Source organism: Brassica napus, chromosome A9, assembly GCF_020379485.1.
Source record: "Brassica napus cultivar Da-Ae chromosome A9, Da-Ae, whole genome shotgun sequence".
NCBI lineage: Eukaryota > Viridiplantae > Streptophyta > Magnoliopsida > Brassicales > Brassicaceae > Brassica > Brassica napus.
In genome coordinates, this window is record NC_063442.1 from 40,632,323 (window position 1) to 40,659,686 (window position 27,364).

Below are 27,364 nucleotides of genomic sequence, written 5' to 3' on the forward strand. Positions count from 1 at the left end.
AAAAAAAAAACTAGAAACTGCAAGCGATTCCCAAACCAAGGACGAGAAAACGTTAAAGACAGTTTGCCATTCAATTAACATATATAATGTATACATCACGAGCATCTCTTGGGAGCATATTTCAATATCTCTAGCATTCTTTATTTAATTATTGTTTTTAACCTCTATATGCTTTGAAGTTTTTTTTATGCTTTGAAGTTTGAACAAAGGAATAAATAATATCAAGTGAAAGGAGCCAACCTTGAAAGTTTCTATGGTTTGGTAAATAGACTAACTTGCATACTAATTATAACTTGTTTGGTGGCATTATCACTGTTACATATGATCAGTCCTTTGAAATGTCAAGAGTCGGACGCAAGAATGTGTCACTAACATAGAGTGCCAACAGGCAACATCCACAACCGGTAATGACTTGTGACGACCCACCAGTCCACCACATATATACTTGCATTTTCTAATTAAAATCCAATTATCAGATAAAAGTTGAGAATTAAAGAAGAAATAAGAAAATTAGATGGGCCGGTTGATTACGTAGTGTACATGATCATAAAATACAACTTGATGAATATATTTACTAATATCGTTCATTCGCGGAAGCAAACCTCGTTACGATTAGATTTTGGACGAGAAAAGTAGTATTATTTTTTTCATATATTAATTAATTGTTTGTGTAGCGTTCCAGTAATCTGCGTCCAAAAGTTTTTTGGTTATTTTAAGAGGAATGAGTCTACGTCAAGAAACAAACGAATATGCGAATTATTACTTGAAATAATTCCAATAAAATGTTAAATGTGGTATATGTTTAGAAATAATCGGACATGCAAGCAGGGCCGTGCCTGACTTTTTAAAAATTAGAAACGAGGAAAAAGTTTTGGCCCCAAAAATAATATTATGGTTCTTCGCACACATGACCGTGACCACTGGATAAACATACTAAACCACTGAACTAACAATGATTATTGTCAAATTAGTCACTAAAATATTTATAAATACATTGGCTTCAAATGCTTGATCAGGTTGTGGTCACGGCCCTGCGTGCAAATCAGAAAATGAGACAACACGCGTTATAAGGCTTAGAAACGGAAAGGGGAATTGCCACTAATACCACTTTCCTAATACCACTTTTCAACTTTACACTTTTCAAATTTACCTTTAAAATTTTAGTGGGTAAAGTACCATTATACCCTTATTTAATCAAACATAAACATAAGTCTTCTCCCACAAGAAATTGAAAATTCAAAAACCCCTAATCGAGAGATTGATTCCGGCGATCGAGAGATTCCAACGAGAGATCGATTCCGGCGAGAGAGATCGATTCCTTCGAGAGAGATCGATTCCGGCGAGAGAGATCGATTCCGGCGAGAGAGATTCGATCCGTCGAGAGAGTTTCGACGACTTCAGCCATTTTCACCGGCGAGATTTGATTATTCAGGCGACATTGACGTCCGACGAGATTTGGCGAAGACTACAAGCTCAATCGAATCAATCTCTCTTCACGAACGTAACAAAGTGATTTTCGTCTCTTTTCTGTAATTTTTGCTTGGTTTCTCAAAATCGATCGGTTTCTGGGAAGGAGACGAATTTTTCTCATGAAGTTTTCGAATCTCAGATTTATAAAACCTTATAAATTTTTAGCTATGAGGAATATAGTTTTATGTATTTTTCTTATTGATATATCTTGTTGATCATTCCTTCTCTAATACCCATGTTCTTTATAATCAGGTTATGGTGTTCGAAATTTGTTCTATATGTGGAGAATGGAAACTAATAAATGGAATTCACTGGGATTTCATAGTGGATGATCAACGAGGATCCTCTCTTAGTATGATTCATGAAGATATCAGCTACAATGATTTGATTGTGGCTGTTTTAGAAGATTTTGGAATTGATGGCAACAGAAACAGTGTAAATCTTAGCTATGCCTCACCTTCAAAATTAAACTTTGGTACAAAAGAGCTTCCTCCAGCATTTATTAGGAATGATCGTCAAGTAACATCTTATCTGAGCAAACTTAAGGAGAATGGAGACCTTCATCTATGTGTAACCATTAAGGTAACTGCATGAAACTCTTTTGCTAACTTGTTTGTTTATTAGAGTTATCATTTATTTTATAAGGTAGTATGTAGTAGTAGTGATTTGCTCATTGCTTGAAGAAGTTTGCCATAGCAGTATCTATTACAACTTTTACATTTATAAGACCTTATAATAATAGTTGTGCATTTTGCAGGATCATTACCAAATATATTTTAACTATTAGCTTTTATGTTTTTTTTTTAATGTTTCAGAGAAGAACTCAATTATCACCAATGATTATGTCAAATATGATCCAGCCACGGGGTGGAAATAGTAATCATGATTTGCCTATTGCTGGAACTAGTAATCCGCGTGAGGTATTTATTACAACTCTCATTTTTATAAGGCCTTGTAAATGATTATATATTTAGCTTTATCTTTTTATGTTTCATTACAAGATTCATTACTAGCTTTATGTTTTTATGTTTCAGACAGGAACACAAAAATCACCATTGATTATGTCAAACATGATTCAGACACAAGATGAAATTTCTAGTACTCATGATTCGCCTATTGCTGGAAGTAGTAATGTATTTGAGGTACTTTTCAAAACTCTTACCTTAACATTCATAATTATAATGTCTTATAAAGGTAATAAATACATGTTTAATTTTCTAGAGAGGAACAAAAACACACGCGGAGACTGAATGGAACAGCATTCAGAGAGTTGACGAAGTCTCTGGTATACAACATACTTGTATTAGCGACAGTCTTATTTCTCCTTCAAGTGGTCTTGTTAGCAATAAGGTACATATAACTTTTTCCTCTGTCAAATATAAATATATGAGAGTTTAATCAATGTCTTATAATGGGTTATAAATTCTATTTTTAATGTATATGTTTCATGTTTTTATCTTAGAGAGGATTGGACTCGATTGGACTTGCTGTATATGGGTCTGGAAAGTCAAAATTGCCATCTTTCTCCAGTAGACGTGGTAGAGAAAGCATGGGAGAAGATATCTTGTCTCCCAGTTGTGGTGATGATGATGATTTGTTCTGCGGGAAGTTTTTCAAGGATAAAAAGGAAATGAGCACAAAGTTGAGGTTGCATGCAGTTAGTAAAAGCTTTGAGTTCCACACAGAATATTCAGACAAAACACGTTATGTTCTTAGTTGTGTGGATGAAAGATGCAGTTGGAGTTTTCGTGCAAAATCAGTTAAAGGATCTCAGAGTTTTTTTGTTCGTCATTATGTATCTAAACATACTTGTGACACTTCTCTGAGAACTGTTAGTCATCGGCAAGCTACTGCAAAATTGTTGGGAACTATGGTCAGCAATCATTATGAAGGAGGAAAGATTGGGCTGAAACCTAAACAGATCATGGAAAAAGCTAGAAATGATCATGGTGTTGTGATTACATATTCAAAGGCTTGGAGGTCTCAAGAGCACGGCCAAGATATAGCTAGGGGTACTCCTGATGACAGTTATGAAGCTTTGCCCAGTTGGTTTCACATGATAAAAGAAAAGAATCCAGGTTCTGTGACTTTTATCGAAGTTGATGCTGTTGGGAAATTCAAATACGCATTTTTGTCGCTTGGTCCATCTATCAGAGGGTTTAAGTTGATGAGGAAGGTACTTTCTGTTGATGGTGCCCATCTGAAATCAAAGTATAAAGGGACTCTACTTGCTGCCACAGCACAAGATGGTAATTTTCACTTGTATCCTATAGCTTTTGCTATAGTTGATTCTGAGAATGAAGCCTCATGGAGTTGGTTTATGAAATGTCTGAAAACCATCATTCCTGATGAAGAGGATTTGGTTTTTGTCTCTGATCGTGCGGCCTCTATTGAAAAAGCTCTTTTACAACATTATCCTGTTGCTCACCATGGAATCTGCATCTTTCACTTTCAAAAGAATGTCCAGGACAATTTCAAAAGTTCAACACTTGTCCCTTTGGTTGTTGAAGCTGGTTATGCCTACACCAAAGCTGATTTCGATTGCTATTTTCAAGAGATTGAGGAGTCCGACATTGTATTAGCAGATTATCTTCGTAAAGCAGACTTCAGGAAGTGGACCCGAGCTTATTCTCCTGCTAATCGCTTCAACATCATGACGTCAAACTTGGCCGAATCTATAAATTCTTTGCTGAAAGTGAGTCGTGAGTATCCAATTGTCTGTCTTTTTGACACTATTAGGATGATAATGACTAAGTGGTTCACTGAACGACGTGAGGAAGGAGTTCGTCACATGCACCCTGTCACTGTCGAAGTGGGGAACAAGATGAAGGAGCTATATGATTTTACGTCTCGCTTCCTTGAAGTTTCCAAAATCAATGATTCAGAGTTTGAGGTTAAGGGAGATACAAGAGATCAAGTGGTGAATTTTCAAACAAGGCATTGTTCATGTTTTGTGTTTGATATTGAGAAGTTTCCTTGTGCTCATGCAATTGCCGCTGCAAAATCTGGGAATAAGCACGAAAATGATTATGTCGATGAGTTTTTCTCCAATGAAAGGTCCGTTCTCTCAGCCATTGTGGTAATACATCAGCACGTTTATATATGTTTACAAAATTGATCAAATTTATAAGGTTTTATAAATATTGTTCTACAACACTTCTTTTTCATTTTTCTGTCTTTATTGTACCTTTATTTAATTCTCTTAATTTTCTTATTAGGTTTACACTAGCATATTCAGAGAGTGTATATCCTGTTGGTGATAAAACATATTGGGATATTCCTCCCCATGTAGCTTCGTTTGTTTGTCGCCCTCCATCTACACGCTTTCCTAGTGGGAGGAGGAAAAAAAAGAGGATACCAAGTTCGTGGGAGTATGGAAAATATCGGCCCATATCTAAACCATCACCCAAGGCTTACAAATGCAGCAGATGTGGACAGAAAGGACACAACAAAGGTAGTTGTGTAAGGCCTATTTGATAACAGAGTAGTATAAAAACTTGTGTGCAATTGATTATTTTATATGATGTTATAAGAGAGAATTGGAATCGAATAGATTTTGGGGAACCTTTTACTATTACATTTTATCGTTTTATAATGATTTATAAAGTTTACAGGTGTCTAATAGAAGTTATGTTCCTTTTATTTTTACATCTATCATTTTATAATGCTTTATAAATTTTGCAGGTGTCTAATAGAAGTTATGTTATTTATTATACGAAATGTGTGGTTACATAAACTACCCTTTATAAATCATTAGGATTCAGATTAATTGTAGAAATTATATGTTCGTTTGATATCTTAGCTTACTTGCATGAACATAAATAAAATATGTTTCCTTAGCAAAGGTTTAAGGTACAAACCAAAATATATTTTCCTCATCATGAAGGATTAAGGGACAAGCCAAAAGATGTTCCTCATTGAAGACATCATCAAAAGATAACACACTAAAACTGAAAAAGTTCCATAGATATTTGTTAAAAGTACTAAAAAACTGAAAGAGCTTCATTTCTTCAAATTCGCGATGCTTCTAATCGGCATTTTTAAGATCTTCCAAAACACTTCCTATCACATCATCAGCTGAATCTTTCTCAAATTGTTTCTTTTGTTTTTTCGATTTGGGGGTGCCAACATTGTGTTCCTTTATAAGCATAACAATTAAGAAAATCAGAAATGATAATTGGATGTAGTCAATGAAATTTGAAAGAATATTTTATAAACCATTATACATAGAGAGATATTTACCTTATTTCCTCTTCCATTCTTCTTTGTAAACTTCACGTGCTTTTTAGATGCATCCTCATTCCCTTCTCCATCCTTCAATTTTAATGACACAATAAGTAAAGTTACATAGAGCATATTAAACATTTAAAAAGTCAATCAGTTTATAAAGACTTATAAATCAGCTTACTTCATTGGTTTCTGCATGATCTTCTACTTGTTGTTGTACTTCACGTGGGGGTGTTACACCTTTCTTCTTTCCCTTATATTACAAGACAAATAAATAACTTAGCAATTTCGATTTTAATAACAGCTGTAAATCAGAAATGATAATCAGAAAGAACATTTTATAAACTATTATACACAGAGAGATATTTACCTTAGTTACTCTTTCACTTTTCCTTGTAACCTTCACGGGCTTTTCATATGCATACTCATTTTCTTCTCCATCCTTCAATTTTGATGACACAATAAAAAAAGTTACATAGAGTATACTAAACAACATTTTATAAAGCATTATACACAGAGAGATATTCACCTTAGTTCCTCTTTTACTTTTCCTTGTACCCTTCATGGGCTTTTCAGATGCATCCTCATTTACTTCTCCACCCTTCAATTTTGATGACACAATAAAAAAAGTTACATTGATTATACTAAACAGCATTTTATAAACCCTTATACACTGAGAGATATTCACCTTAGTTCCTCTTTTACTTTTCCTTGTACCCTTCATGGGCTTTTCAGATGCATCCTCATTTACTTCTCCACCCTTCAATTTTGATGACACAATAAAAAAAGTTACATTGATTATACTAAACAGCATTTTATAAAGCATTATACACAGAGAGATATTTACCTTAGTTACTCTTTCACTTTTCCTTGTAACCTTCACGGGCTTTTCATATGCATCCTCATTTTCTTCTCCATCCTTCAATTTTGATGACACAATAAAAAAAGTTACATAGATTATACTAAACAACATTTTATAAACCCTTATACACTGAGAGATATTTACCTTTCTTCCACGTTTCTTTGAACCTTTCACGGGGTTTTCAGATCCATTTTCCTTAGCACCGACGTCAACATCTGTATTGACTTCTGTGTCATCCTCTTGTTGTTGCTCCTCTTCCTCTTGTTTCTGTTCCTATTTCAATTAAAGGATTACATATTTATAATGATTTATAAATTTAAAACGATTGTTCAGTTTATAAAGATTTATAAATCAGCTTACTTCATTGGTTTCCGGATTTTCACTCTCTTTATCACCGTCGTCCACATCGTCTTCTGTATCCTCTTCTTCTTGTTGTTCCTCTTCTTCTTGTGGCTGTTCCTATTTAAAAAAAAAAAGATTACATATTCTTAATGATTTATAATTCTATAACGGTTTTCAATTTATAAAGGGTTATAAATAAGCTTACTTCATTGACTTCTGCGTCATCCTCTTGGTGTTGTTCCTCTTCCTCTTGTGTCTGTCCCTATTTCAATAAAAGGATTACATATTTATAATGATTTATAAATTTAAAACGATTGTTCAGTTTTTAAAGATTTATAAATCAGCTTACTTCATTGGTTTCCGGATTTTCACTCTCTTTATCACCATCGTCCACATCGTCTTCTGTATCATCTTCTTGTTGTTGTTCCTCTTCTTCTTGTGGTTGTTCCTATTTAAAAAAAAAATTACATATTTTTAATGATTTATAATTCTATAACGGTTTTCAATTTATAAAGTGTTATAAATAAGCTTACTTCATTGACTTCGACTTCTACATCATCTTCATCTTGATGTCCTACTTCACGTGGAGGTCTTACACCATTCTTCTTTCTCTAATATTACAAGAAAAAAAACTAGCTTAGCAATTTCGAATTTAATAACAACATTATAAAATATCAAAAATAAAATAACCTTAGCGATTTCCTTTCTTTTGGCATCTATATAAACTCCTAAAACTTCATTTTCGTCAAGTTCATAATCGGCATTCTGTCCATTTACCTGAAATATTATATGTGAGCTCACACACATTGTATTAAGAATATGAAGACGTTATAGATAGCAAACCTTGGTTTTTGTGGCGGCTTCAGTTTCTTTTGACTTCTCAGTTTCCTGTTACAAGTTAGAAGCATATGAATCTTTTTGTCATTTACAACACGAAACAAATATAGAAAGTAGTTTACCTTCACAGTTTCTCCACGAATGTTCAAAAGACCTTCAAGGTACTTCACTCTTTCTTCAAGAGACACTACCTTATTATTGAGGAATTCAATCTTTTCTTGATCAGTTGCATCAATCCCAGGAACAGAATTATTTTCGTCCACTTCAGCTTCAGCAACGGCAATGTCGACACTTCTATTGAGCCAATCTTGTCTCTTCAAACGATATCCTCTTTTGACAAGATCAACAACTCTTCCAAATTCACAGTCAACATCTTCAACCAAGTCGCTATGCAATCCGGGATCTCCAAGGATACATTTGACATCAACCTGACAAGTGTTTGCATATGATCAAACAATCGGTAAAAGAAGAATGCAAAGACTAAAACAGTTTTATAAAACATTATAAACGGTTACCTTCTCCATTTGGTCGAATCTGTTAACCTCCTCAATAGTAAGCGCTTTGGTTTCTTTCCAATGCAAGCACAAGGGAAACTGAATTCCATCATCGCTAATACCAAAGAATGTGCCTAGTTGATTCACAGAAGATAACGCCCAGAGCTGAAGCGCATATATAAAGCCACAAATCGCGTATTGATTATTCTCCGTCAGCTTTGCATAGGTAAAGCTCTTCACTTCTTTCAGTAAATAATCAAAGGCCAAATTCCCCCAGGGATACTTGCAAAACTCTTTGAAATTTCTAGCTCTAAGCAGACGCTCTTCTGGAATACTTGTCACCGGATTGCTTGCCATCAATATCCCTTCCACAAGGATTGTAGCTCCCAATCTTAATCTCTGATCAGCAGTAAGCTCTTTACTCTTTTCGACAAGAAGCTTAAGCAAGGTGTTTAGAGTTTGATTCTTGTTCATCCATGGATCTTTCTTCTTCTTTTTTGTTGCTGAAGTCTCGGCTTCATCTTCATCTTTATCAACAACACAAGGCAGACCCGTTGTCAAGTGGAATTCTCTTAGAGAAAACCTCATTAGTTGTTCTCCAAAAGTAAACCACAAACCCTTCTCGCCTATATCAATTCTCCTTAAGAGTAAGTGATGAATCAAATGCCTTGAAAACACCATAAGCTTCTGCTTCCTTCCCATCTTAATTACCGGAGCCAAGAATGAATCTTCAAGCTTCTTGAATTCTTTGCCCAAAAGGGTTTCAACTTTACCAACCAACTTCAGATTGGAGCGCTTGTTAATTCTTTGCAATACGACTCCTTTTGTACCAGTTTCGGAGATTCTTTTTGGCAAAGCAATCTTGTCATTAGACTCACTCATCGTTTCACCTGAAACAATTCAAAATGGCAATGTCAAAGATATGTTTTATAATGACTTATAAAGGTTTTGTTTATCAACACTTGTAAATCATAATAGATCATTCTAAAATCGATTAACCACATCAAAAACGAAAGAACTAGCAATGAAATATATCGCAAATGACAGAGTGAGAAGAAGAATCGCTAAGAAGAACCAATAACATTACCGGAGTTAAGAGAAATCGATGGTGAAAAGTAAGTTTTTGTAACCAAAGAAATGTAGAACGGCGGAGTATAAATAGAGATCAAAAGATGCGCTTCAGCTCTGTATCAGAAGAGACGCGAACGGAGGAAGGCGATGAAAAGTCCCGACTTTTTACCCTAATTCGTGACGGTTTTATTTTTTTTACACTAAGGCCCAATTTCGATTATCAATGTTTAAGGCCCAAGTTTATTTATGGTTTAATGCTTAGAAAACGGTTTTATAAACTATTATAGATTAACAAGCTTCTGCAAAATATTTATATGCTTTTTAAAAAATTTTATTAACCCTTATAAATTATTATATAGAGATTCATAAGTCTTTATTAATTATTGTCAAAATTTGTAAATCATTTTATACAGATTTATAAATCTTTTAAAATTGTTTATAGGTCTTTATATATTACCTTATTTTATAAATCTTCATAAAACCTTATAAGCCCTTCAAAATAATTGTCAAAATTTTATATAGATTTAGAAGCCCTTGTAAACTATTTATTGCTCTTATAAACTACACATATTTGTAAGTCTTTATAAATTATTTATAGGCTTTTATAAATCATAATCTACATTTTACCTCGTGGAATCTCTTGAGGGTCTATGATTGGAGTGGCTACATCATCCATCATATCTTCTGATTCATGAGGTAATGGTAACTCCTTTCCCTACACATCATTAGTAAAAATATATAGTTTAAAGATAAGAAAAAGAAGCCTATGAGAACACATATATAGGTGATAGTCTAAAACTTACATATATGGTTTCATGGTTTTGTGTTTCAGCCTCAGTGGCTTCTAAAACAGAAGTGTTTCTGTGTCTCTCGAGAGAGGATGTGATTTCTGTGGCATCATCATTCACCTTATCCTCTTCATTGGATTCTAAAACAAGTGTGATACTAGGGCTCTCTTGATCGGATCTGATTTTGGTGGCATCATCATTCAACGTATCATCTTCATCGGTGGCAAGTGTGTTACTAGGACTATCTTGACCGGGTCTGATTGGTGTGCCAGCATTATTTTCAAATTCTCTCTGCAAAAATGGTGTAGGAAGATTTTAAATTGCACCAAAAATGAATACAAATTATGTGTGAGAAAATACCTCATGTGCGCGAATCCAACTACCACCACCTAGCCACTCCATTGACAGCCTAATCTCAGTATAATTAAAAACCGCATCCTCTTTTGTGGCAGCGAAATACACTTTGTATTTGTTTTCAAGGAGAATTTCCGTCACTCGACCTTTGCGCCACCCATGGGTAACAACCACTTCAACATAGTCGTTCAGACTGTACTCTGCACAAAGATCTCGAGGAGGAGATGGCCTTATTTTGCAAATATCAACTATTAAATGTTTTCCTTCCGCTTCATCACTCGAATTTTGTGAGATTGTACATCTTTTGATCAGAAATTTTCTTCTATCATCTCCTTGTTTCCGAACTTCTGTAATTACCAATGCTCGGACCCAAATTTTTTCCTTTTCACTTTCACTAATTTCACGGGTCATTTCCACCAACTTCCCTCTCGTAAACATGTGTTGACTCAATACCTTCAATTCCAAAACAATCATATATAAGCTAAAGCCCTCAAACATTCAAAATTTTATAACTTAAAACATACAAAAAAAAACAATACCTTGTTTTTGCTTTTGACCCATTTGGAGCCGATCCAATCAGCATGAGGTCTCAGTTGGCTTCTGATGAATCTCATTATGTCTGGTGGATCATCAAAGTAAACCAAAAAACTACCATCTGGCCTTTCAACTACGATAACACCAGTCCACCAACCATTATTAAAATAAGCATCCACCACCGACCCTTCCTTGAATACGACACCCTCATTCAGACACTCTGGCGGGACTGGCCGAATAAAACTTCTTTCAATAGTTTCCTTCAAAGGACTTACACCATCTTCGTTGAACATAGTTTTGTAACTAACCCGAAGCTTTTTTCCTGTTACTCTCGTCGGATTTTGCTCGAGGATAGCTCTATACCAAGAACCTCTGAACCCATCTTCTTGAATAGATACTTCTACTTCACAATCTTTGGCAATAGACAAAAGTTTTCCTTTTTTCTTCAAATTATTTTCATCTTCCTGAGGAGGAATCGGAAATGCAGATCACAAAAAAAAAATCAAGAAAAGAAAGAAACTAGGTGAATTAAGATCAAATGAACGACATGCATCCAAGAAACTGAAACAAATTGAGATTTTAGATAAATCAATTAGGTTCCATACAAAAATTCAATTCGATTTTGGAGTGTATATACAAAAGCAAATAGGAATTTCAATTTGATCTAAATTGAATATAAAAAATCAAAAGAGAATACAGTGAATGTTCTTGAATTAACTTTTGCTAAATTCGATTCAAGTTGAATTGGAACTGAAACTGAAACAGATTGAGATTTTAAGTCAATCAATTAGGTTTCAAACAAAAATTCAATTCAATTTAGATTGTTGATTCAAAAATGAAGATGAAACTCAATTACCTTTTGCCACGATAATGATTCAAAATGGGGAAGATTGTTGTGTTGATTCTTCTTCTTGAAATTTACGGACATAGAGAAACGATGAAGAAATGATAGAAAACAAGAAAGCAAAAAAAAAAACGTGTCATAGTGAAGAAGATGAAGACGTGTCGCGTGAGAAGAGTTAAATTTACTGTTTTGCCATCCCTTTTGGTAAATGATAAAAAAACAGATAAATCGTTGAGGTCATGGGTCGAACACGGGTTTCTGTCTAAATTGAAATTTTAAGCAACCTCAACTTACCACTAGACCATATTACTTACTCGTTATGATTAGCACGTATACTCATAATGTTGCTTACATATCATCATTTTTGTATATAAACTGATTTAGAAGCCTTTATAAATTACTTTTTTTTATAGATTTATAAGTCTTTATAACTTTTAAATTCCCCTTTATATATCCTCGTATTGGTGTTTACATATCATTATTTTTGTATATAATATTTGTAAACTGATTTAGAAGCCTTTATAAATTACTTTTTTTATAGATTTATAAGTCTTTATAACTTTTAAATTCCCCTTTATATATCCTCGTATTGGTGTTTACATATCATTATTTTTGTATATAATATTTGTAAACTGATTTAGAAGCCTTTATAAATTACTTTTTTTATAGATTTATAAGTCATTATAACTTTTAAATTCTCCTTTATATATCCTCGTATTGGTGTTTACATATCATTATTTTTGTATATAATATTTGTAAACTGATTTAGAAGCCTTTATAAATTACTTTTTTTATAGATTTATAAGTCTTTATAACTTTTAAATTCCCCTTTATATATCCTCGTATTGGTGTTTACATATCATTATTTTTGTATATAATATTTGTAAACTGATTTAGAAGCCTTTATAAATTACTTTTTTTATAGATTTATAAGTCTTTATAACTTTTAAATTCCCCTTTATATATCCTCGTATTGGTGTTTACATATCATTATTTTTGTATATAATATTTGTAAACTGATTTAGAAGCCTTTATAAATTACTTTTTTTATAGATTTATAAGTCATTATAACTTTTAAATTCTCCTTTATATATCCTCGTATTGGTGTTTACATATCATTATTTTTGTATATAATATTTGTAAACTGATTTAGAAGCCTTTATAAATTACTTTTTTTATAGATTTATAAGTCTTTATAACTTTTAAATTTCCCTTTATATATCCTCGTATTGGTGTTTACATATCATTATTTTTGTATATAATATTTGTAAACTGATTTAGAAGCCTTTATAAATTACTTTTTTTATAGATTTATAAGTCTTTATAACTTTTAAATTTCCCTTTATATATCCTAAACTCGATTGATTTTACAAGAGGTAAAAAAACAAGTTTTGTTTTTTATCTTATATAAATTTATATGCCCTTATACATTATTTTATACAGATTTATAAATCATTTTGGTTGTTTATACAACTTTATAAACCTTAATTCTTTTTTGTTTTATGAACTGATGAGCTCTTGAAAAACGATTTATAAATCTTTATAACTTTTATATACTCCTTTATATATCGTAAATTCATTTGTAATAAACCATTTTGTTTTGATTTTATAAGAGGTTATAAACTATTTGTAATAATGTGTTATAAAGCTACTGAAATACAAATTTACCATTGAACTTTCTAAATTTAAGGAAAACCATAAATCCAAGTCATAAACTCATAATACTCAGAATTCTACAAACAAAGTTTACCAAACACGCATAAAACAGATAGTTGTTCACACATAACTATAAGCAAGCTATAAAGTTTTTGTTCATTCCCACATTAGTATTCATTGTAATTCCGAGAAGATATCAACCGCCAACTTTTCTCGGATGATTGCAATTTTTTCTTCACTCAGCTTTGTCAAATCCACTATACGCATTGCATGGCACTCTATCAGCTTCAATGCATAAACTCCACTGTCTTCTATTTTAAGAACCTTAAACAAATATGTTTTAGTAATATATTAGCAGATAAATTATAATATAAGTTATTTGATCTGAAGAACCTGGATACAAATCTACCATAAAGATTTATAAGCGGTTATAAAGATGTTACCTGTGGGAAACCTTCAGATACAATTTTTATCGAGAACTTGCTTGTATCCATGCTGACATCTTTGAAGAAGTAGCGAATCATGAATGGGAGAGCCATCGCATATGCATTAACGTAAGGGACCAAACTCGCATCTGTGAACTTCATTGCTGCACAATTGAATGCTGTGATATTTCTCTTCTCCAAGTTGATTACAACTCCAAGCCAATACTTCTCTGCTACTGCAATGGCCGAATAGAGGAAGTTGATATTCTTCTCTATGTTGTACTTGTCAAAGCCTGCTCCAAATTGGAAACCTTTCTTGTCATCTAAAAACTCATCATAAAACTCATCTATTTCTTCAAGAAACTTCACTCCAACAACTAAGGCAGTTTTGTTCAGAAACAAATCTGGATTGTTTATCTGTCTCAGTTTCAGCAACTCAAAACCTGCTTCAATATGCTGAAACAAAAAAAAAACAAATACTCAGAATAGCGATCATATAGTTTTATAAAGAAGATTAATATAAATTTATAAGGGATTATAAAGAATTTTTGTTCACATATAGTCTAACCGTTTTTGAAAGTTTTTTTCCCGGAGTTTCAATATCCGAAAACCACTTTGCGTTTACTATCTCTTGATTGATTCTCAGCTTCCTACATTGGACACTCATACTTTTTTATGTAGATATCTAGTTTCATGAAATATATAGCTTCTTATAAAATAAAACTTACTTTCTTTTGTTTGACATTTTCCATTCTCTCATTTTTTCTTTTCTTGTTTTATCAACTGGCTCAAAGGGATGAAGAATCGGATGTTTCTTCCTTGCTCCTGTAAACGGTGGTTGTGTATGAATGGATGGTATTTGACCTCTTTCACTTCTTCTTAGCGGAACATTATCTGTATCAGCTTTAAACTTCTTTTGAAGTGGAGGCTCAACATCTTCGTTTACCTACAGAACAAAAAAAATAGTCCCCTTTTTACAAAGGATTATTAAGTCTATAAAATAAATCAATACTCATAAAGTTTGGAAAACAAACCTGGCTGTGTTGTTGTACCAATCTCTTTTTTATTTTCATTAGAGGTTGGAAAACAGGAATCTCATAAACATCTCTCATAAGAACCTGATTCATGCAAATCGTTTTTATATAATTGTTTAAGAGACCTTAACGATCATGAAATAGTTTATAAAGCTTTATAAAATACCTCATTTGTACCCTTTCCACTATGACTTTCTTGGGAAAGGAGATCAAACTTAGGAGACGTAAATGTTGGATTAGGCGATGAAACCTTCAGACAAAATATTTGAAAATTAGATGTTTATGCTATATACATTAAACTTTTACAAGGCCTTATAAAATATATTAATTTTGTACCCTTGTATCAAAGTTTGGAGTATTGAATGTTGGAGTAGGCGACGTAACCTACAAAAGAAATAAGAAATTCAATTTGCCTATCACTAAATTAAAAAATTTATAAACCTTTATATCCTGTTTTAGATTCATACCTGCGACGTTTGTTTCAAGCAACTTTCTGATTCAAGTTTTTCTGTGTCTTCGTCTTGAGTGATTTTTTGTGTAGTCTCAATTTCCCCAAGAATATTCTCTTCTTCCCTTTGATGCTCTGTACCAGATTTTGCTTCTTCATCACATATCTCTTTTTCATTTTCATCATCCAGTGCACTTCTTCCATCGCCAGAGTTTGCTTCTTCAGCAATTGTATCTTCAGAGTTTGCTGCTTCAGCAATTGTATCTTCTTCATTTTCATCATCTGGTGCATTTTTTTTATCATCAGAGTTTGCTTCTTCATTAATTGTATCTTCTTCATTTTCATAATCTTGTGCACTTCTTCTATCACCAGAACTAGCTCCATTTTCACAATCTTCTTTGTTTGGTGAACTGTCGTTAAACTTCAAAAAAACAAGTGAAATCATTAGAGAGGAATAACACGCGAAATTTGATAAGTAATTGGTAAAATTGAATTGGTTACCTTAACTCCTAAAACATTCTGGATCATTACTACTCGCTTATCCAAATCACGAACCATTTGGATTAGCTTATCAAGTTTCTCGCTGTTAGACATGGAATGATTTTTATCTTTTCTTTGCTCCTTATCCTTTTGATACTCTTCATCTTTATTTTCCTCTTCATCTGTCTTTTCCTCTTCATCTTTCTTTTCCTCTTCATCTTCATTATGGTTCAGATCTTCACCATGCTCTGCATCTTCGTCTTTTGTCTTGCGTTGTTGACCTATATCTTCTGTTGCAACAAACATATCCACAAAACCTTTCTCCCAATCGCTTCTCCTCATTTTGTATCCTTGTTGAACTAGTTTCACAACACTGTGAAAGTCAGCATCGTCACTATGTGTTGCCCCCACCAAATGTTTGTATTCCTCAGCCAATCCAATCACTGTGCTAACCTCAACCTGTAGAATAAATAAAACATATCTATGTAAACCTCTTATATATTAATTTATATAGTCCTTATAAAAGTACATTTATAATCTTGTATAAACACATGTCAAATTTACAATCCTACAAGACACCGATTTGTGGACCTTTTCAAGGAGTCCCTAGAAATCCACTTTTCAAACAATACAATACGAATATATTTATATACGCTTATAAAAACTCACATTGTTTATCTTCTCCAGCTCTAACACTTCAGCTATTGTCGGAGTTCTTGTTGAGTCCCAATGTAGACACAACGGATCAGAAGAAGAGGATGTCTCGCATGGCTTTCCCAAAGATTTACCAAGCACATTCACTGATGACATTGCCCACAGATTTATGGCTAGCGCAAAACCACTCACTTCATAACTATCTCCTGTCCAGGAACTTGCACTCAAACTTTTTACACTTCTCATCAAGATTCTATAAGCAGTTTTACCCCAAGCAATCTTGTGTGAGCGATAGTTCATATAACGCTGCAACCTGTCTCTCGGGATTTTAGAACTCGGATTTTCTGCCATAATTACCGCTTCTGTGAGTATTGCTGTTCCAAGGGATAATCTTTCTAGTGTTGGCATGCTTCGTGCTTTCTTTTTAAACATTTCATATAACGTTCTCACCGTAAACTTATCAATCTTGCCCAGCATCCAAATGTATGGCTTCTTCATTATTTTGAACAGCGGCTCTGTTATTGTCTGATCTTCCTCACAACGTAAGCCTGTTGTCAGATGAAATTCCCTTAGTGAAAACCTCATAGGCTGGTCCGAGAAAGTAAACCAGAGATCCTCTCCTTGCGTCAATACTCTTCGCTGCATTAGAAAATGGAACAACTCTTCTGAAAATTGAACCCTATTCCTTTTAACCAACTTCAAAATGCTCCCAATGTGAGAGTTCTCTATGAAAGAAAACTCTTCTTTTCCTAATATATCTTCCACCTTCTCGATATAATCAATCTTTGAGTGATGGATTATCGCTTTGGGATTATCTGGTGTTTCTACAGCTTCATAAACCCTCCCAGGCAATTTCAAGGTTGTGCAAAACTCGTTGCTATCCAACTGCAATACAAGACAACACTTCTTGAGTTCACGCATTTTATAATTACTTGAAACCCACATTTATAAAGGCTTATAATTTTTCAAAAAAACTCAATGTTCACTATCGATACTATTTCTCTTAGATCTAACTAGAAACATGACAATCCTCAACCAATGTTCTTCTATTTTCTTATAACAGAAATAACAAATTCAAAAAATGACTTGAAACAAACAATAATTTAGGTACTTACTTGTAGAGAATCGTGAAGATAAGAATCATGAATAGGAGAATCGTGAAGAGGAGAATCGTGTATAGGAGAATCGTGTAGAGGAGAATCGTGAGGAGTAGACGACATTTTTTGAGATGAAATTTTGAATCGTATAGTCTGATTGTTATTCGTCGTCACCGGATGCTCTTTCCAGAGAGACGGCGTGACTAGTGAGAGAGAAGACCTTTTGTCGTCGCCGTTGCTAGAATCGCCGTCGTAGCTCTGTAATCTCGTCGCCTTCGATGGCGAGCTAGAGAGATTCGAGAGAAAAGGTTAAAATTGCGAGGGTTATTATTGTCTTTCGGCTACTAAACAATTAGGTATTTGTGAAAATGTCCTCCTCCTGAGTGTAAATTTGAAAAGGGGTACTCAACAAAGTGTAAATGTATAATTTCCCCAAACGGAAAAGAAAACGAAAAAAAAAACATATTCTAAGTTGGGTTTAGTTTAGCTCTATCCAGATCTACACATTATGATTTATGAAATAGCTGATAACTATTTTTTTCAAATAAATCCGTTTTATAGAAGATTTGTGCTTATGATCAATAATGAAATAAACGTTAGATAATTCTACGTATAGAAATATTAAAAAGTTCCTAGATATTTATAATATACTTTTTTGACAAATTATCGTTTGTTAAGTTCATCCTAAATCCTAATAGTTTCCACTGGACTTAGGAATTAAGAATAGTGGAAAGTGGGTCAAAATTATCAAAACACCTTTTTTGTTTGGCAGGTTGATGAGAAAAAAGAATCAAAAACAATGAAAGATGTAGGGTTTCAAGATCAATATGTAATGTTTCCAATCACAAATTAGCACTCCTAAGTCATAATAACTTTTATTGCAGCTGAAACTAATTATAAAACTAACATTGGGCTCAAAGCAGCAAAGCCAAAAGCTAACATTTCCATCTAGCTTGTTTATAGACATATTAATTCTATTTGTTCTAACCAAAAATAAATATGGATATTTAAATCAGAATTTGCTCTAGTTTTTTTTGTAACTTACCCAATCATCCCCATATAATTATAATAAAAGAATTTGCTGTAGTTCTTGTAACAAAAACTGTTCGGGAAGATGCTATTAGTGTTTTAATTTCTAGTCTCATTTTGTAATAGTTTGTATATAGAGAAAACACTATCTTGGAAAAGGAAATCAGTCAACTTGTTTTTTAAGATAATATTATTGAATCAAATCTCAGCTTTTACTTTTTGTTTCTGCATGGTGCTTTCAGAAAGAATGTAATGAATAATGATAATGCATTATTTCTTCTTATCTTTAGTCTTGGAACGTTCAAAGAATGGTCGCTAGATTATTTAAATTGTTTTAACACACAAGAAGTAAAATAATAGTATTTTTATTATAATAACTTAGAATATATCTCATGTTCGGATTGTTACAATTAGATATTCTATATTTTATTGGTACTTGTTCTGCATGTTCGCAACTAATTACGAATACTCATATAATACACTCGGTAAAATAATGTAATATTATTAACATCACTATATTTAACCACTACATAAACGAAACACACTTGAGGCCAAACTTACAGAAGAGTAAAACAAAACAAAAAAAAAGAAGGAAAAACACACCAAAAAGACACGTACATATGACAACACAAGCTCCATGCATGGTTCAACATCACTTATCATCATCATCATCTATCACAGGATCATATTGAAATGATCATGTTGGGTTTATCAGAAGATTCACTCATGCAAAATAGTTATCAATATCTTCAAAACTGTCTTGATGCTCATAGACGGGCATCATTTCTACGTTGTCCGTCTCATCCTCCCCAAGAAACCTCGTAAGCTCTTTCATGAACTCAGTGTTCTCAACACAAGACTCTTCCAACACCATGAAATCTTCATCATTCAGAAATGTTGAGAATCCGATATCATCTTCCTTATCCCAGTACATTAATCGATCGTTAATGGATGACTCAGAAAATGTGGACGGAGACGACGTAGCGTTACCGTTAGCGGTCATGAGAAGATTCGAGGTTGGTGTGAAGGAAGAGCTCGTTGACTTATCAGATTTGGAGTCAACGGTGACACTTGTAGTAATAGTAGTAGTGTTATTAGTAATAGTAGCATGTGGGCCACCACTACCGATAATTTCAGACAAAACACTCTGGTTGATTCTCTTTCCGAACCTATTAGCTACTCTGTTCAAGAACCTAGCCGACTTCTCCATCTTCTTGTTATGATCAAGATCATCATCACTCGTTATAATTGTCTGATTAATGTTTCGTTTCTCCAGAATATCCTGCAAATTTTCTGATATGTTCTTGTGAGTAACCGGATCAACACCTTTCTTGATCAAACGTTTTTTGATATGAGTGTTCCAGTAGTTCTTGATTTCGTTATCGGTTCTTCCTGGTAATCCACGAGCTATTGCAGCCCATCTGATTAAAAACATAACATTATACAAATATATTAGTCATGATCACATAATATATAACATTTGAATTTTCAAACCCTATACATTTTTATATAGTTCAGTTTTTGGTTTGCTGGAAGTTAAATATGTTATTTTGATAGATAAGATATACTATAAGGAAAATGGACAAGAGACTTACTTGTTGCCGTGAAGAGCGTGAAGAGAGATGATTGAAAGTTCCTCGTCTTCAGTGAACTCTCCTCTTTTGATGTCAGGTCTTAGATAATTGGCCCATCTCAATCTGCAGCTTTTGCCACATCTCTTGAGTCCTATTCCATTTAAAGAATTATTTTATTAAAATAAAATTATTGATCAATAATATGACCAAAAAAGTCCAAACATTGAATATTCAAAAATGGTGGGATAAAAAATAAAAATAAATACCAGCTTTTTCGGGGAGAGTTCGCCAGCCACCTTCACCGTGACGGTTAACGTAGGAGGTAAGCTTCTGATCTTCCTCGGGAGTCCATGCTCCTTTCTTTAACCCTAACTCAGCTCTGCAACATGGTGTCCGCACCATTCTTGATTCTTGATTTCTTGATTGTTCAAAGAATCTCAGCTTTTTTGAGCTAGTGATTCGATCGAAAACAAAGGGGTTGTGTAGAGAACAATGATAAAATATTGAAAACCTGAGAGTTGAAAAAAGTGTGAAATGGGACTTATATATATGATCATAGAGACTGAGCACATGATCTTTTGATTAAAGAATTTAGACATCGGTAGATTTTTCTTATAGACATCTTGCTCTTTGGGATACTCGAGATCGTTTTATCATAGAACAAGAAGAACACAAAGATAGATAGACAGAAAGAGATCTCTACTTGTTTTGTTTCTTACCACAAGAGAAATAGAGAGAGAGAGAACCTTTAATATTATTTATAAGAGTTGTTTGTTTCACTTGCAAAGTGAGGAAGTTTGAGGAAGAGGCACCATCTTTATTTATGCGGTGCTTGCAGTACGTGTGGCTGCCTACAGCGACGTCATTTTTGTATGTGATTGACACATGGCTCATTTTGATTCATTACGCATGATGTTTCATTTAAAAACTGCTAACTTTTTTAGTGGAATTTTTCGAGATGGACGTCTAATCTTTTCTATAAGATAATTCAATTTCATTTTTCTATTATCTTTTTTTTTTAATCTTTTGGTGCACAACAAATAATAGTACTCGGACAGTTTTTTTTTGGTAACACACTCAGACAGCTTCTTTATAATATTTATTCCATGCATAAGACCGCCATTAGAGTATATATAGTGAATTAGTATATAAAGTAAAAGAAAGACATGAATGTAACATTAACTTAAGTAATGGCTTAAAAAAACTAGTTACCCAATTATTTTTTTAACTGAAATTTGTGTTGCTTAGTTAATATGTTTTGCATGCTAATATCAAAATTTTATTCAAGAATTATATTATACAGCGCCGAAACATTTGGAACACCAATTATATTATAGTTCCGTTGAATTTTCTTATAGATATTTGGAGACATTTGTCTTGACTAAATAAGCCGGTCCAAGAAAATAAACAATATAACTTTATATCCTATATGAAGAGTAATAAAAAAATAATCTTAAGTTAAGAAAATTCTGCGAATTGGGTCACTGGGAACAAAAAGAACAATAATTTCCGTATATAAATTAATTTAAATTTCATTTTTTTGTTCTTTTTGTTACTGATAACTACATTTAAATGGAACCAACAAATACAAAATTTGTAGCAATTGAATATCCAGTAAACTTCAGAACAGATAATTTATAAAATGTATTACAAACAACCAAAGAACAAAATATGTACGTGTCTTTGTCAGAATGTATTCAACTGTAAAAGATGGAGTGCGAGACTTTTCTAAATAGGACTGAAATCTCCACATTTTTATTTTGTTAAATTCAAAATATTTTAAGAATCGTTAGACGACAAATTTATAAGAAACAATACGCAAACGAAACACATGAATGAAAATTCGAGGAAGGTAGTGAGTGATAGTAGTCGTATTTGAATTAAATAAATTAAGCACAATTTTTTTTAAAAAAAACTTAGCAACAACTTGGTCACTCAAACACTGAACTTGGACGATCATATACCAAGACAAACTTTAAGGAACTAATTATAGATAATATCTTTTAGACTTCCTACAATTACTCAATTAGTTCCACTCTTTTATTTAGACAAAAACCACAAACTAGTCAACATTGTGTGTTTTTGTCTTCCAGCGAATTCAGATGACCGGAGTTTTATAAAGTTAAGAACCAAGACTACTTTATCCATTAGCATTTGTAAATGATTTGGTCCGGTTTATCGCAATTTAACGGTATAAATTGGTTCCACTTAATCGACCGAACCTTTACATTAGCACAAGTGAACATACTTAAAATATTAACCAGATTGGTTACACTAAACCAACTCTTAACAATGATGAATCGTCCTAAGAACTGATACATAAATGGTCTCTACAAATCCTCCAACACTAAGCAAAACTACATACATACAGATAATCATGCTAAAAGAAGACAACTAAATCACAATTTATCTTTTTATTACAAACACTAAGAATAATCTCATTTATGTTGAATCTTGTCAGAGTTATCAGCAGCCACGGTGGCAGCTAACTCCATTAACCGCTCATAGTCAATCTCAGTTGACTTGAACTTAAGTTTCATCCCAGCTTCAATCCATGACCTGATACAAAGCACAGACTGTGTGCTATCATGTGGCATGCAATACCTTTGCTTATCAATCTCCTCTCCTTTAACGCAAAATATCTCTTCCGGCGCAGCTGAAGTCGCCTGAACAGCAAGGAAGTCTCGAGCCATGTTAGAAAGCCGCGGGTACCTTCCGCTGTTCCCCTTCCACCAGTCCAACACATCGGTCTGCATCGGGACAATAGACTCTGATAAGTACTGAGTCAGTTCATCAACAGCATTGTTGTTACTCATGCTTCCTCTTCTCTTCCTTCTAGCGATCTCCTCTGCAAATGAGATGTTCCCTCCTCCTCCTTCGTCTATCTCCTGATGTGGACGGTACCCGCTGGCTAGAGAAGACGTGAAATGATGAGGAGAAGCATAGTTCCGAATGAAATGCCCTCTTGCTTCATCTATATAGCTCTCTAGGTTCAGCGTCTCTGGGATGTACTCCGTTTTGATGCGCGGGTCAAGAACGGCTGTAATGTAAGTGAACACGTTGCAGACTTGTGTGTTGTAGCTTCTCGCCTTCTGCGACATGTTCTCAGCGCAAGTTCTTAGCCAGTCAGGGTTGTGGCAAGACTTTTGGCAAGTTGTGATCATCTCAGAGATGTTATCCATGAAGAGGAGAGCTAGACCGACGGTGAGATCCTTGTTTGTGCACATATCGTCAGTCGTTTTGCGAAACGAATCCAAATCCAAGTAACTGTGGACAATGCTCACAGCGTTCTTCTCTGCAGAGCTCAACACCATTCTGTTCTCTAGACTTTCCTCGTTTTTCCTTATCACCGAGTCCAAGGACTTGCCAGCCTTGCACAAGATGTTGACCATTTGGTAGTTACCACTCCAACGAGAAGAAGCATCTATGGGAAGCTTCCAGTTTCCTTCCTGATAAGTTGTTGTCAGCTGAACGAAATCATCTGACAGCTCCATGGAGGCGTTTAACTCTTGTGTGAACTCTCTGATCTTTGAGATTATAGGCTTTATAGTTGCTAACCCCTCGTCAATAATATCATTCAAAGTCTGAGCAGCGCAGGGAATGTAGCAGAAAGGCAAGACCTTCTGACCATCTAAGTACTCCTTCAGACTATGACAAGCGTGGATAGCGTTCTCACTGTTGTCATGTGTACAACACAGAACCCTATCTTCAATGCTATACATCTTAAAGACTTTTAAAAGAGATGCATAGATCTCAGAACCTCCAGAGGGATAAGGAATCCTGCAAATATCGAGAAGCAATCTATGAGAGGACCAGTTCTCATCAATCCAATTTCCCGTCACGCTCATATAAAAAATATTCTCGTACGAACTCCAGAAACTCAAGGTGAGCGAAACTCTGGACTGGACATGCTCCAGTGTTGTCTTGACATCTCCCTGCATGCTTCTGAAAACCTCCTTGAGCACAGCTTTATACTTTTCAGCAGGCCATAGCTGGACGGATGGGTTAAGAAACTTGAAGGAGTTTCCCAGCCATGTTTCGTCTACGGTAGAGGGAGGGAGCGATGAGAGAGAGAGCCACTTGAGAACCAACCAGTTGAGATGATCGTAATCGATCTGCGGTGCTTTGGACTGGGACTGTGAGGGCTTGACAGCGACTTGGGGTTTCTGTGGTACTGAGGTGGTTGCAACATCCGTTGCCTTATCATATCCTGGATGTCGATTGTTCAGATGCCTTCCAAGATTACCTTAACAGAGGGAAACATGAAAGGTTACATCAGGACCTTGGAGGAAGATTTAAACACTGATGCAATATACCTGTGGCGGTTGCAATGGAGTAGCTTTGAGCACAGAGTTTGCATTTGCGAGTCTTGGTGTCAGGTGAGGTCTCGAAGTATTTAAGGAAGACAGAAGTCATAGTCTTCTTGCGTTTAGGGGGAGCAGTATTGTTGGCAATGGCGTTGTCAGAAGAAGAGCCTAAGGCAATGTCAGTGGGATCAGAAGAGTGTGGAAGGAGTGACATATCCATCATTGCTTTTGGTTCCATTTCTTCAATCATCAAAAACAAAACGAACAGATCAATAAGTAGTCTCTCTCTCTCTCGACAAAACATGATCAAGTTCAAAACTTTTCTCACAAAAATGCAAAATACCTTTGTAGGTTTTGAAAGCGTTGTTAACGTTCCACTCCATCTGATTCCAAGTTCCTTTGCCCCTTTCAAGCTCCAGTTTGAGATTCTAGGGATTGCAAAGGATGAGCAACATGTGAGCAGCGGTTGCTGCTGAGAACAGAGAGAGAGAGAGAGAGAGAGAGAGCCGTTGCAAGAGAGAAATGGTTAATTTTAATTTTTGGAGGGAAAACAGTAACTAACGGCAGAAGAGGAAGAGAGGATCGGCGCTGGATCTCTGCGCCACGGATCTGAGCCGATTCAAGGGAGAGAGAGAAGCTGTATGAGCTTTAGGGAGAACTACTTGTCGGGGAAGACCAGCTATTATTAGAGATAGATCCCTTCCGGCGGCGGATCTAGTCGGCGAATTCGACGGAGGTGGGGGGAGAGAGGAGGCTGGCTCTCTCGTTCGTCAGGCTCAGCTAAAATGACTCCGTTGATTGGCTCGGTCTGGTTTTCTTTCGGCTTTCTTCTGGTTTTCCCTTCTTTTTTTTTCTTTTTTGTCTGGTTTATTTTTTAATTTTATTTAGGCTCATTTGGGTGAATAACCAAAACAAGAATTTTAATTAGGTAAGTGGACATTGTTTTTATTAATTGGCGAACAAGTGAAACGAGTTACAAAAAAGTCAATATTAACCTCCGCAATATCTCACGCATCCGATTATGTGTTACGTGCAACCGGTTACTTCAAAGACAAGAGTTTCTTTTAAAAAATAATTATATTACTCATTTCATGTACACGTGATGACACAAACAATTGTTATGATAGTATAAAAGTGTGATGGAGTAGAAGCTTTCCTCTTTCTCCTTCTGTACCACATATGAAACAGCACCAATGCTTTTCATTTACCAAAGTAGTACTACCAGTCTACCAGTTCTAATCAAGAAAATACTGGTGCGCTTCTTGAGATAGTTCCTTGGAAACAAACCTGAAGCAATGTGAATGCTATGAACATTAACTGTTATTAGTGGCAACACAATTTCAACTATTTATATTCAACCTAATGCTACATAACAGAAAAATATTAAGAGAGGGAGATAGAAGAAGACTCACTCTTTATCTTCAATATAAACTGTTGTGACCAAATCTACCTGCAACACATCGAATGTATGTTACGTTTCTCTGACTTTATGTGGAAACATGCAAGTAAGTGGCGTTACCTGAAGAAAGGGGTTGGGGAGAATCCAAGAGAAGCGTTTCTGGTAGCTGATGATTGCTGTCTGCTACTTGCTAGAGCCGTTGATGTCAGCGCCGAAGCAGCGCTTGAACCGCATGTAATCAGCGATTGAATTGGATACAAACTCTTAGAAACTCAGAAAAAATCTGAAACAAAGAGACGCCGAAAAAGAAAGAGGCCCACATGTTCTTGGAGCGTGTGGGCGACGTTTACCATTCAACAACAAACTAGATAAAAATACGAACTTGATGACTACAGATTTAACCACATAACAAAAGATTCATCCTTTGAATTACCTCACGCGAGGTAACATCGCTTCTGGGATCACCAGGCAACTCCTTAACATAGGAGTGGTTCCAGTTAAAATCTTCGAGCTTCCGTTTGATCTTAGCACCTTCATCAACAGCTCCCAGATTTTGATTCTGCAGATCCTTCGCTAGGGAATCGGTTTCCGAAGCGGTTACCGACGTCGGAGACGAAGACGAAGCCGGAGGAGATTCCATCCGACGGAACGAATAAGAACATCGGGAAGGGATTAATCGAAACTCTCGGCCAAGAGAGGGAGATAATTGGAGTTTCGAAGAGGAAGTGAGGAGATGAAGCAGTCGGAGGTAGAAGAAAGACGACAGACTACACACACGCAAGTAGTCGAGAACCCACCATCTCTCAATTAAGGTTTACAACTTTTGGGTGATAGAAAAATGAGGGAAAATGAAGGGTCTGATAAGATCTAAGAAAGATAGTAGATGTTAATTAGGATTTTTGTTAAGTTTTTGCACTACCGTTTGATACAATCCCAAGGAGATGTCATAATTATTACAAAGCGTGTTAACCGGTTGTCTGAACGACGTGTCAGACAAAATATCTACACATATATTCCCGCTCACCATAGAACTAGGGATAGTATTGGTATTACCAAAAAATGAATAGTCTTTTAGCCATTTACCTAATTAAAAAATGTTTCATGTATATCTAGTGCAAAAACCCTTTTATTTATTAGTTAGACTCAAAAAAAAAAAAAAACAATTTTTGCATTAAGAGAGTTTCTAAGGCATTATATTATTTTTCACTTGTTCTAATTTTATTTTATTTTCTAAAATAAAAATATTAAAAAGGTATACAAAAATAATGGACATAATCACTTTTAATTATGTTATAAGATGAAAAATTGAAGAATTTAAAAAAAAAAAAAACTAAAATTGAAGAAAATTTTAAATTTTATTCTGAAATAGAAAATGGAGTGATTGCTACATGTAATACTCATGTACCTCGGTGATTATGGGAGGTAAAAACATAACACA

At 34.5% G+C, this 27,364-nt stretch overlaps 5 protein-coding genes across 27 annotated transcripts; 1 reads left to right on the plus strand and 4 right to left on the minus strand.

Moving 5' to 3' along the window:
- The first annotated feature begins 1,089 nt into the window (after positions 1-1,089).
- On the plus strand, positions 1,090-5,081 carry LOC125578558. Its single transcript, XM_048741632.1, has 6 exons — positions 1,090-2,052; positions 2,286-2,390; positions 2,505-2,612; positions 2,692-2,820; positions 2,933-4,527; positions 4,689-5,081. The coding sequence occupies exons 1-6, from the start codon at positions 1,726-1,728 to the stop codon at positions 4,945-4,947; spliced, it is 2,523 nt and encodes an 840-aa protein (XP_048597589.1). The 5' UTR covers positions 1,090-1,725; the 3' UTR covers positions 4,948-5,081.
- A 201-nt stretch (positions 5,082-5,282) lies between these two features.
- On the minus strand, positions 5,283-11,479 carry LOC106441888. 21 transcript variants are annotated; one of them, XM_048741629.1, is made up of 19 exons: positions 10,985-11,479; positions 10,452-10,898; positions 10,107-10,382; positions 9,931-10,018; positions 8,254-9,122; positions 7,861-8,166; positions 7,745-7,789; positions 7,592-7,678; positions 7,435-7,512; positions 7,251-7,349; positions 7,107-7,163; positions 6,920-7,018; positions 6,704-6,832; positions 6,545-6,616; positions 6,386-6,457; positions 6,068-6,139; positions 5,879-5,950; positions 5,713-5,784; positions 5,283-5,608 (listed from the first exon to the last, which is right to left on the minus strand). In XM_048741629.1, the coding sequence occupies exons 1-19, from the start codon at positions 11,270-11,272 to the stop codon at positions 5,498-5,500; spliced, it is 3,339 nt and encodes a 1,112-aa protein (XP_048597586.1). In that variant the 5' UTR covers positions 11,273-11,479; the 3' UTR covers positions 5,283-5,497. The 21 variants fall into 21 exon arrangements, with proteins under 21 accessions (XP_048597586.1, XP_048597582.1, XP_048597581.1 ...); XM_048741625.1 differs by having other exon boundaries at positions 6,068-6,298; XM_048741624.1 differs by adding an exon at positions 6,227-6,298 and having other exon boundaries at positions 6,545-6,832.
- A 2,044-nt stretch (positions 11,480-13,523) lies between these two features.
- On the minus strand, positions 13,524-18,044 carry LOC125578557. The gene is made up of 11 exons (XM_048741631.1): positions 17,636-18,044; positions 16,536-17,405; positions 15,888-16,325; positions 15,406-15,807; positions 15,275-15,322; positions 15,105-15,188; positions 14,939-15,022; positions 14,633-14,850; positions 14,473-14,554; positions 13,923-14,360; positions 13,524-13,803 (listed from the first exon to the last, which is right to left on the minus strand). Exons 1-11 carry the CDS (start codon positions 17,738-17,740, stop codon positions 13,654-13,656), a joined length of 2,919 nt encoding a protein of 972 aa, XP_048597588.1. The 5' UTR covers positions 17,741-18,044; the 3' UTR covers positions 13,524-13,653.
- A 1,088-nt stretch (positions 18,045-19,132) lies between these two features.
- On the minus strand, positions 19,133-21,093 carry LOC106369061 (transcription factor MYB51). Its single transcript, XM_013809161.3, has 3 exons — positions 20,487-21,093; positions 20,242-20,371; positions 19,133-20,067 (listed from the first exon to the last, which is right to left on the minus strand). Exons 1-3 carry the CDS (start codon positions 20,620-20,622, stop codon positions 19,371-19,373), a joined length of 963 nt encoding a protein of 320 aa, XP_013664615.1. The 5' UTR covers positions 20,623-21,093; the 3' UTR covers positions 19,133-19,370.
- A 1,356-nt stretch (positions 21,094-22,449) lies between these two features.
- On the minus strand, positions 22,450-26,978 carry LOC106369060 (zinc finger BED domain-containing protein DAYSLEEPER). Of its 3 annotated transcripts, none has more exons than XM_048741634.1 (6): positions 26,360-26,978; positions 26,047-26,251; positions 25,940-25,977; positions 24,871-25,814; positions 24,537-24,767; positions 22,450-24,466 (listed from the first exon to the last, which is right to left on the minus strand). In XM_048741634.1, exons 4-6 carry the CDS (start codon positions 24,908-24,910, stop codon positions 22,659-22,661), a joined length of 2,079 nt encoding a protein of 692 aa, XP_048597591.1. In that variant the 5' UTR covers positions 24,911-25,814; positions 25,940-25,977; positions 26,047-26,251; positions 26,360-26,978; the 3' UTR covers positions 22,450-22,658. The 3 variants fall into 3 exon arrangements, with proteins under 3 accessions (XP_048597591.1, XP_013664614.1, XP_048597592.1); XM_013809160.3 differs by having other exon boundaries at positions 24,871-24,955; positions 25,090-25,814; positions 26,047-26,978; XM_048741635.1 differs by having other exon boundaries at positions 24,871-25,831; positions 26,047-26,978.
- Positions 26,979-27,364: the final 386 nt, after the last annotated feature.

Excerpts from the sequence above, each read along its gene's own strand:
- LOC125578558 (XM_048741632.1), top strand. The coding sequence starts at position 1,726 with ATGGTGTTCGAAATTTGTTCTATATGTGGAGAATGGAAACTAATAAAT. Across the intron at positions 2,391-2,504 it reads GAACTAGTAATCCGCGTGAG|ACAGGAACACAAAAATCACC; the intron begins GTATTTATTACA and ends TTTATGTTTCAG. Across the intron at positions 2,821-2,932 it reads GTGGTCTTGTTAGCAATAAG|AGAGGATTGGACTCGATTGG; the intron begins GTACATATAACT and ends TTTTTATCTTAG.
- LOC106441888 (XM_048741608.1), bottom strand. The coding sequence starts at position 11,272 with ATGTTCAACGAAGATGGTGTAAGTCCTTTGAAGGAAACTATTGAAAGA. Across the intron at positions 7,019-7,106 it reads ATGACGCAGAAGTCAATGAA|GAACAGCCACAAGAAGAAGA; the intron begins GTAAGCTTATTT and ends TTTTTTAAATAG. Across the intron at positions 5,951-6,067 it reads AAAGTGAAAGAGTAACTAAG|GGAAAGAAGAAAGGTGTAAC; the intron begins GTAAATATCTCT and ends TTGTAATATAAG.
- LOC106369061 (XM_013809161.3), bottom strand. The coding sequence starts at position 20,622 with ATGGTGCGGACACCATGTTGCAGAGCTGAGTTAGGGTTAAAGAAAGGA. Across the intron at positions 20,372-20,486 it reads AACTCTCCCCGAAAAAGCTG|GACTCAAGAGATGTGGCAAA; the intron begins GTATTTATTTTT and ends TAAATGGAATAG. Across the intron at positions 20,068-20,241 it reads CACGCTCTTCACGGCAACAA|ATGGGCTGCAATAGCTCGTG; the intron begins GTAAGTCTCTTG and ends GTTTTTAATCAG.
- LOC106369060 (XM_048741634.1), bottom strand. The coding sequence starts at position 24,910 with ATGGAGTGGAACGTTAACAACGCTTTCAAAACCTACAAAG. Across the intron at positions 24,768-24,870 it reads CGCTTTCAAAACCTACAAAG|AAATGGAACCAAAAGCAATG; the intron begins GTATTTTGCATT and ends TGATGATTGAAG. Across the intron at positions 24,467-24,536 it reads CTCCATTGCAACCGCCACAG|GTAATCTTGGAAGGCATCTG; the intron begins GTATATTGCATC and ends CCCTCTGTTAAG.
- LOC125578557 (XM_048741631.1), bottom strand. The coding sequence starts at position 17,740 with ATGTCGTCTACTCCTCACGATTCTCCTCTACACGATTCTCCTATACAC. Across the intron at positions 17,406-17,635 it reads ATCTTCACGATTCTCTACAA|TTGGATAGCAACGAGTTTTG; the intron begins GTAAGTACCTAA and ends CTTGTATTGCAG. Across the intron at positions 13,804-13,922 it reads TATCTGAAGGTTTCCCACAG|GTTCTTAAAATAGAAGACAG; the intron begins GTAACATCTTTA and ends TATTTGTTTAAG.